This window comes from Heterocephalus glaber, unplaced genomic scaffold (assembly GCF_053883595.1).
Source record: "Heterocephalus glaber isolate CG9 unplaced genomic scaffold, H.glaber_assembly_v1.0 deba00001788, whole genome shotgun sequence".
NCBI lineage: Eukaryota > Metazoa > Chordata > Mammalia > Rodentia > Bathyergidae > Heterocephalus > Heterocephalus glaber.
This window is the reverse complement of record NW_028258471.1, coordinates 3,288,770-3,298,566: the sequence shown is the minus strand read 5'-3', so window position 1 is coordinate 3,298,566 and position 9,797 is coordinate 3,288,770. Positions and strand designations below refer to the sequence as shown.

Sequence of the window (9,797 nt, the reverse complement as noted above, 5' to 3'; positions counted from 1 at the left end):
TTTAAGGCCAACCTGGGCAACTTAGCAAGACCCTGTCTCAAAATATAAAATGAAAATGGGTGGGGTTAGTGCAAAGGCCATGAGTTCACTCTCCAGTACCAAAAAAGAAAATTGTGTTTTCTTTTGATTACTATGTAATATTTGTACATACTTATAAGCTGTGTTTTCATTCTACTTTGGGTATTGATCACCTCAGTGTAATTGGTATATTCATCAGTTTAAACTTTTGTCATCTCTTTTTTTGTGCGTGTCATCTCTTTTATCTTTGTATGATTGCTTTTTGTTTTTCTTTTTTTTTTTGTTACTGGAGATCGAACTCAGAACTTTGTGCTTGCAAGGCAGGTGATGGCACCACTGAACTAAATCCCTAGCCCTGTGATTGCTTTTTTATTTTGAAATTTTTAATCTATAGATAAGTTGAAAGAATAGTTCATTGAAAACTTATGTACACTTTTGTTCACTGGAGTATTACATTTTGCCATGTTTGCTTAATCTCTATGTATTTACACACTTGTTTTTAGCATGTGGCATGACTCTTAATACTTTAGTATGAATAAAGACATTTTTCCGTTAGAACCATCATTACATTATCACACCTGAGAAAGTTCACACTAATTTAGTAATATATTGTCCCTATTCAGATTTCCCCAGTTACCTCAAAAATGTATTTAAAGTTGTTTCTCCCAGCTCTATCTAAGACCCAGTCAGGGTACACCTGTTGCATTTGTTCTGTTGAATTTGCTTTAAACAGTTTTATAGCACTGTGATTTTTAGGGCTATGGTGACAATGGAAAAAGTGAAGATAGAATAAGTATGGTTAGTCTTTTTGTATATGTGAGTACCAGTAACACTGTTTATAAATCTTACTTTCTTCATTCCGCCTCTTCTCACTTGTTAGACACACTCTTCACTCAGGGCATATAGCACATCTGTTGCTACTCGAGGTGTGATCCATTCCAACAGAGCCCGGGGGTTTGCTCACTGCCAAGCAGGGGGATCAAGCTTTCGACCGTTGCACAAACCGCAGTGGTTTCTAATCCATAAGAAGGTAAAAAAGGAATTGTAGACTTTGCATAGGTGAACTCTATGAATTGTTTTGATAAAGCAAGGGGTATTTTAAATTAAAACAAGAAAAATGGTTTATTCTTATAAAATATTTGACAAAACCTGCAGGTTTTCTTAGAATTGTGATAAAACATAAAAAGGGTGATTTTCCTAAATGTTTAGTCACTGTTTTGTTTTGTTTTGTTTTTTGGGTACCAGGAATTGAACTCAGGACCTTGAGCTTATGAGGCAGGCATGGTGCTACACTGCTAAATCCCTGGCCTTTTAGTCACTTTTTAAAGGGAAAAAAACCACTCAGAATTTGAGTGTACGTGCCTATTTGATTTATTATTTGAATTGTATTAGAATCAAAGTGTAGTTATTTTAAAATTTAGTTATAATTAAAAATAAATTCCAGCCGGCTCCTGTAATCTCAGCACTTGGGTGGCTGAGGCAGGAGGATTACCTCAAGTTCAAGGCCACCCTGGGCTACATAGTGAATTCAAGACCAGCCTGCCCTACACAGTAAGACCCTGTCTCAAAAAAAAAATGCTCTAGGATATAAATTTCAATTAGGAAGAATAAATTTGATACATGTATTACATGATGACCATACTAAATACAACATGCAGTCACACAGCCCTTAACCAAAGACACATGACAGAAGACATGTTCTGAGAACTGCACTGGTAGGTGGTTTGTGGTTGTGTAAACATCATAGAATGTTTTTTTTCTGGAGACAGGGTCTCTCTGGAAGTGACTTTTTTTTTTTTGGTAGTGGGGATCAAACCTGGGTCCTTGTGCTTGCAGAGCAGGCAGCAGAACCACTGAGCTAAATCCTCAGCCAACAGGGTCTCTCACTATGTGGCCCAGGCTGGCCTCAAACTCTTGATCCTCCTGCCTCAGCCTCCTGAGTACTGGGATTACAGGCATATGCCACCACACCCAGCTTATAGAATATTCTTACACTAGTTTAGGTTGTGCGGATCAATCACCTAATGTGGTTTCTTAATCAGATCAAGAGAGATGTTAGACATGAGATCTATGAGGCTGCTGTTGGTGTAACAAGTTATTGATTAATAGTAGGAAAATTACGAAGGACTGATTAGACAAACTCTTATGAGTGTATTTGTGCTATATATAATCCTTCATGTTTTGTGATTTAATAAACTTAGTTTGGAATACATAATCATATTTTTGTTTTATTTGTCTTTCATCTTTTCTTTTCCATGCAGTATCGGAAAAATTGCCTGGCAGCAAAAGCACTTTTTTCTGATTTCTGCCTACCAGCTTTGTGCCTCCAGACTCAACTGTTGCCATATCTCGCACTCCTGACCGTTCCAATGAGAAATCAAGGTAATCATGGCTTTTCTCAAGAACTGCTTCATGCCAGTCTGTCTTTATGAGTCAACCCATGACTGAATGCTAGTAAGATGTTTTCCCTTCTCTATTTTTTAACCCAAAATTAGTATATACTTTTTATTAATAAGTGATATAGAAGCATATAAGGTAAAATTAAAACTACCTCCCCTTCAAGGTAAACTGTTCCCAACTTTCTTCTGTGTGTATACAATCAGGTAGATGAAATAAGCTTCCGTCTGCTTCTGTCACTCCACATGGGTAGCCTTCCATGTTGTGTAAATCGGTGTCAAAGCAGAGATACTAAAATGTGTTCAAATCTAATATTTGTTTAAAATTTATGATTTAAACTTGTTGATGAATATTTTGGCTGATTTATATGGCAGTTGGTGCCATTGGTAGTGTATATGTACATTAAACTTCCAAATGGTAGATTATAAAAAACGCTGTAAGCAAGGTCAGTGTGCCTGTAGATGGGTTCACTTGGGCAAGTGGTATTTCTTCTGACATTTGCCTCTTCATGAAGTTTACCAGTTTTCCTATCATTTGTTTCTGTCTTGTTTTGTTTTTGTTTGCAGTGCTGGGAACTATACCTGGGAAATTCTGAGCTATATCCCTAGCCCTTTTTATTTTATTTTGAGACAGAGTGATGGTCAGTTGCCCAGGCTGACCTTGAATTTGATGTTCTTCTGCCTTAGCCTCCCAAATAGCTGAGATTACAGAGGTGTGCACTACTCCTAGCTCTGAAGTTGTAAAGATAGAGTTGACCTTACAAATTGTCAGAAGAGAGGTTTAGAGAGTAATTGTCACCTCTGATGCCATGAACAGTTTCATTTTAGAGCTTTGGAGAGTGTTTTTACTTTGTGTTTTTATTGTCATTGTTTTGTACTAGAGATTAAAGCGGAGCATTTGCACTGAGCCATATCCCTGTCTTTTTTTATTTTGAGACAGGGCCTCACTAAGTCACTAGATTGCCCAGGCTGTGCAGTCCTGCCTCAGCTTTGCCATGTGCTGGGATTAGAAGTGTGCATACCATACCTGACTTGGTACTTAACCTTTTTTTTTGAGACAGGGTCTCACTGTGTAGCCCAGGCTGGCTTGAACTCACAGCAGTCCTGCCTCAGCCTCCTGAGTGCTGGGGTTACCGGTGTGCACCACCACACCTGGTTTCTTTTCAATTCTGCTGTTTGAATTCTGCCTTAGGTTGTCTTTTTAATTGTATTAGTCTTTTCAGTGAGCCATATTTGGTTTTGACACTTTTTTGTTTGTTTTGTTTTGTTTTAGTACCGGAGATCGAACTCAGAACCTTGCACTTGTGAGAGAGGCACGGTGCCACTGAGCTAAATCCCCGGCCATTGGTTTTGACACTTTTTAAAACTTAACACTATTATGCTATGAACTTCCTTAATTACTACTTAAGCAACCTTCCAAGTATTGGTATGTTTGTATTTCCTGAGACTTACTTAGGAGTCTGCTTAACTTCTAGGAGTATTGATTTTCTTTTTTCTTTTCTTTTTTTTTTTTGAGACACGTTCTCACTATGTAGTTCAGACTGACCTTGAACTCACTATGAAGCCTAAGCTGGACTTGAACTCATGGCGATCCACCTCCCTCAGCCTCTGGAGTGCTGGGATTATAGGCATGCGCCACCGCATCCAGTCCCCCGTGTATTTATTCATTTGGTTGTTTGCATATGTTTGTATGGTTGCTGGATTCTTAGGTGTTCCATTGTAATTCCTTGTTATCTTTATTTATTTTGATGTCAGGTTATCCTGATTGGATTAGCAGGTGTCACTTTAAGCTTAACTCTGTCCCATTTGATGTGTCCCCATATTCTTGGAATACTTTCTTACATTCCAAAACAAAATGTTCCTGATTCATTTTATACTCTTCCTGTGCCAGTTCTGAGGTCTGGAATTTCTGGGAGCCCTGCATCCTCTCAGTGGGAATGGCATCTCGGGAGTAGGATCTGGGCACTAGATGTGGTCATTGCTATCAGAGTATCATTGTTTCTAGGCTTTTTCAGTGAAAGAAAGGTAGGAACTACAGTATGGCTAGATATAAAACATGAGTTCATTACTGGGTGTGGTGGGTGCCAAAGACCTGTGATCCCAGCATTTAAGATGCTGAGGCAGGAGGACTACCACAAATTGGAGGCCAGCCTGGGCTGCATGGTGTGACTGTCTCAAAAATAGAAATGAAACAGCAAAAACCTAAGCTCATACCAGTACATTCAATTTCAAATACCACAGAGTTTATTCTAACCTTTTTTCTTTTCATATTTGTGTCTCTTTTTTTTTCTGTGCCAGAGATAGAACCCAGGGCCTTGTGCTAGTAGTCTTTACCACTGAGCTACTCGACTGACCCTGTCCTTCCCCTTTTGAACAATAAAAGCCCTCTCTTTCATTTTCCTGAATGTATTTACTTATTTGCTCAGTATAACCCACTGTCTTTAGGCCCAGCCCTAATCCCGCAGTGCACTGGGCACAGCTATCCCTCTCACTGAGTCCCACTGTAGGACCCCGTGTCAGTTTCCTGAGCAAGAGGGGGCAGTACCACTTGGAGCTTGGGAGAAAGGCAGGCTCTCAGCCCCGTCTACCAAATAAGAAGTCTGCATTATAATAAAATTCTCCTGGTGATTGGTGTGCACTTGAGAAATACTGGATTAAATTATTTACATTGAAATCATCTAGAGAATCATTTTATCCATTCATTAAATATTGTGAGGGTTGGGGGTTTAGCTTAGTGGTACAGCACTTGCCTAGCATGTGCAAGGCCTTAGGTTGTCTCCACCACTGGGGAAAAAAATTAGATTCTAAGATCACATCTCTAAGTTTACATATCAAAGAGCTTTTTAAAAAAAATCCCAACTGTATTGTATAGTAGATGTAAGAGCCTTTATACTATTATATTTGTAAACTTGTTTTTTTGGTACTGGGGATAGAACTTGGGACCTGGCACTTCCAAAGCAGGCGCAGAACCACTGAGCTAAATCTCTGGCCCTATATTTGTAAATTTTAAAGTGGCTTATTTAGCTGGGGTGTTGCCCACTGGTAGAATGAATACTTAGCATGCACAAGGCTCTGGATTCTATCCCCAGCACTGGAAAAAAAAAAGCTTGAGGGTAAAAGGTTTAAAAGCTTTTGTCCAGCTGGGCTTGGTGGTACATGCCTATAATTCCAGTGCTCAGGAGGTTGAGTCAGGAGGACTGCTGCAAGTTCGAGGCCAGCTTGAATTGCGTAGCAAGACCTTACCTCAAATAGAATGCAGCCAGGCATGTTGGCACATGTCTGTAATCTGCGAATTCAAGCCTAACCTAGTCATTTTAGCAATTTAGCAATACCCTATCTCAAAAAAAAGGGTTGAAGTATAGCTCATTGTAAAGGCCCTGTGTTCCATCCCCAGTACTGCAAAACAAAAAAGCAAAGACAAGAAAACAGTTAATAATGTATATTTGAAAATTGCTAAAAGTAGATAAATAAGTATTTGAGGTAATACATGTGTCAAATAGCTTGATTTAGCCATTCCACAATGGATGAATATATGAACATATTCTGTTATATACCATAAAGACATATAATTTTAACTTATCAGTTAAGGGCCAGGGATTTAGCTCAGTGGTGCTGCACCTGCCTGGCAACCACAAGGTTCTGAGTTCCATTCTTGTTACCAAAAAAATAAATAAAGATAAAGAAACTAGGCATAGCAGTGTACACCTGTAATCCCGGCACTCAGGAGACTGAGGAGGATTGCCAAGTTCAAGGCCAGCCTGGGCTACATAGTGAGTTCAGGGCTGGCCTGTACTGTATAGCACGACGCTGTCTCTAAAGAATAATAGCCGGGCATGGTGACACATGCCTATAATCCAAGTACTCTGGGAGACTGAGGCAGGAGGATCACAAGTTTGAACCCAGCCTGGGCAACTTAGCAAGACCCTATGACAAAAGAAAAAATAAAAGGGGTGGGATGTAGCTCAGTGCAAAGGCCCTGGGCTCTAATCCCCAGTACCAATAATAAATGAATGAATGCAGCAGGTAGCACCTGAGGGCAGCCTGCACAATTTTTTGAGACCCCGTCTTAGAATTAAAACTAAAAAGGGCTGGGAATTTAGCTCTGTTGTAGAGTTCAAGTAGGGTTCAAGCCTCAGTACCATCACCATCACCAAAAATAAAAGGAATGATGGTGTTAAAACCTTTTCAAAAATATCTATTTTCAGCTCAGATTTCTTTTATCCAAGATATTGGAAGACTTCCTCTGAAACGACACTTTGGAAGGTAAGTGATGGTCTTAATTTGCAGAGTGCTGTTCCTGAAATATTCCCTGAATCCACTCAACACCCAGTCAAGAAATGTTTTCTGTAAAATGCAGAAGCACATGTATGTACTGGGACTGGGGATTTAGCTCAGTGGTTCCGCCACCTGCCTCAGAAGTGCAAGGTTCCAAGTTTGATCACTGGTACCAAAAAACAAAAAAAGAAGCACATGTATGTACCCATGCAGTTACATTGTGGGTCTCTTATGAAATACAAAAGCATGTATTCACCATCTCCCGATGGAATATATTAGAGTAAATGGAAGTACGAAATCAAAAAGCCAAAGAATCTTTGAAGTCTCTAGTTCAACAAGCCTTGCTAATCTAGAAACCTCTCTTCAGCTTTCCTGCCAAGAGGTCTCCTGAGCCTATGGTTGAAGACCTGCAGTGCCCAGGAACTGCCTCAAAAAACAGTGCCACTTTTTGAATATTTATTTTATATTTCCTTATTTTAGAAATTCAGATAAGCAAAAGATAGATACACAGTGTCTCTGCTATTCTTTTTATTAGAAAGTAGCCTCTATGGTATGCCAGTGATTTACACAGAGCCTGCTTCTCTGAGAATATTTGTTTGACTGAGTTTGATTTATTGGATTGGAATTAATTACTCGGGCACTTTTTTTTTGGTACCGGGGATAAAACTCGGGTCCTTGTGCTTTCGAGGCAAGCGGCAGAACCACTGAGCTAAATCCCCGGCCCTTGGGCACTTTTAAAAAATTACAAAGGAGTTGCTTACTGCTTGCAAGGACAAAGGTAAGTGATTGAAATGGCACCCATTGGACCTCCTCACTTTTCTCCTTTTCCTGGTCCCAGATGGAAGACTCTCCCTGCCTGGCTTTTTTTCTCTTTTGTACTCACAGATGTGTAGGGCCTGTGTAGTGCTCATGACCTCCTGTGGATGTGTGGAGCATCTCTTCTGTTACTCAGGGACAGTGTGGGGCATCATTCCACTACAATGTGATTGGGCCTCAGACCTTTTAGACACTTGGCTTTTCTCATCCCCCTGAATCAAAGTAGGACTAAGTCTCTGCTGGCTTCTTTCCACCCAGAGATGGTGATGTGAAAGTAAAAGCAGAATAAATATTTTATGTTGTCTTTTTGTTCCTAAGATGTATTCACTTTCAAATGCTCCCTGCTCATCCAGAGTAGCTGTCACCTCTCTCTTCCCCCTTTCCTCTCCTTCAAATAAATCTTACAAAAAAAAGATGTAAGAAAACAAGTGGGAATCTTGTATTTATTGGTTCATCTACTTGATCTGACTTGGGTAGCAAGATTTATCAGTGTTGATGTATTGCATGACTAGTATTGTTACCCTTAATTTATACTGATCATGGCCGGGGATGTAGCTCAGTGGTTCTACTGCCTGCCTTGAAAGGGCAAGGACCTGAGTTCAATCCCCAGTACCAAAAAAAAAAGGGTTAATAATATACGAATCATGTTTAACCCAGTCTGATAATACTTAGTATTAACATTTAACTTAATGTTTAATATCTGTGTAATTTTTGGAATTCAACCTATACCTTATTTTTGTACTTAGCTTCTTTTCAGCTTCTATTATCATAGCCTTGTAAATAAACCATCCTGCATATGAAATACTTAATCAGAAAGAATTAACTAGAAATGAAAGTGCCACACAGGTATATTTGTTTTGCTCTGTATGCCAGAATGCTTGCAAGAATGTGTAATTTTATACCCACTTACACTGATCAGTATCATTTGTTTCTTCTAACCCCTGCCATAGCTAGGTTTTATCAGTTTTAAGTTTCTTGCCATATGTGGTGGTACACACCTGTAATCTCAGCACTCAGGAGGCAGAGGCAGGAGGATCACCTTCACAGATTAAATGCCAACCTGGGCTGCATAGTGAGTTCAAGGCCAGCCTGAACTACATAGAGAGACCCTTTTAAAAGAAAAAGTATCTGCCAGTTTAGAAGATAACAATAAAAGTGCATCACTGTATTTTTATTCCTACTTTAAAGTTATAAATTAGATTGAATAATTTTAGTGACATTTGTATTTTGTAAAGTTTTTCTGGGGTTTGTGCTCATTTTTCTGTTATAAATAAAAGGCCAAACTAGAATCATGCTTCCTCTCCCCTTGGGTAGTGAACTCAGGGCCTTTGCATGGAAGTGTATCTCCAGTCCCTTTTTTATTGTGAGACAGGGTCTTGCCAAGTTGCTAAATTGACCAGTTGACCCAGCAGGGTTCAAACTTGGGTTCTTCTTGCCTCTGCCTCACAGAGTGCTGGGATTACAGGCGTGGTCTCTGGCTCATGACTGTCTAATGGCATCCCAGCTTTGATCATGACTGAGGTCTGCCCTGTGAATCTGACAGGTGGAAGATGGAGGCCCTGGCCGACAGGGAGCACGCCCTGATGGACCCTGACAGCGGAGATGAGGCCCTGCTCGGCAGTGGGGCTCTGCCTACCCCGGATGGGGATGCCCAGGGGGAGCCCCAACCAGCCGCCCAGCCGGAAACGTCTCTGCCGTTGAGCCAGAGCAGTGGGAGCGAGCTGCTGGCCAGCCAGCCCCAGCCCTTCTCGAAGCTGGACATGGAGGACGAGGGCGACGTGATCATAGAAGAGTACGACAGCGACGGGACGTAAGGGCCCGCCTGCCGGGCCCCGGGATTCACTGGCATTTTCTCGGATGAATTACAAGCAGTTGTTCTTCCTCTTCTATTTCATCACGAGCACCTGGCTCTTCTGCCATCCTGGAGTACATGGGCGATCAGGCGTCCAAGCACTCTGAGTCCTTTCTCTAGTATTTATTTAGTCTTGTGACTGGGTTAGGGAGAGGTGTTAAGTGTTTATGCCAAACATCAGAAAATGTGAAGGAAGACCCTGGAGAACAAAAGCAGTATAGAGTGTTGTAAATAGACCACAGTGTAGGATGTAAATATGAATATAAATAAACGTTGTGCCTTATTTACAATTTGTCTCCCATCTTCTCAGATACCAGCTTTTATATGATGTACAGTGCAGTATTTTAGATACCTTTTAGAATGTAATCATAATTTATATCAAGATTAAAATGTTGGATTTCATCTTGTTTCTGCCGTCTTTAAATGCTGTCTACAACGTA

At 40.4% G+C, this 9,797-nt stretch overlaps 1 protein-coding gene across 3 annotated transcripts; it reads left to right on the top strand.

Annotated features, from left to right (window-relative positions):
• Nucleotides 1-898: 898 nt before the first annotated feature.
• Rad17 (RAD17 checkpoint clamp loader component) lies at nt 899-9,759 on the top strand (the record flags this gene model as incomplete). Of its 3 annotated transcripts, none has more annotated exon segments than XR_015448063.1 (4): nt 899-1,048; nt 2,280-2,400; nt 3,688-3,840; nt 3,931-4,809. XR_015448063.1 is itself a non-coding variant. In XM_087203194.1 (4 exon segments), coding segments are annotated over 4 exon segments (600 nt in total), but the record flags the coding sequence as incomplete, so codon positions are not given.
• Between the last annotated feature and the right edge of the window lie 38 nt (nt 9,760-9,797).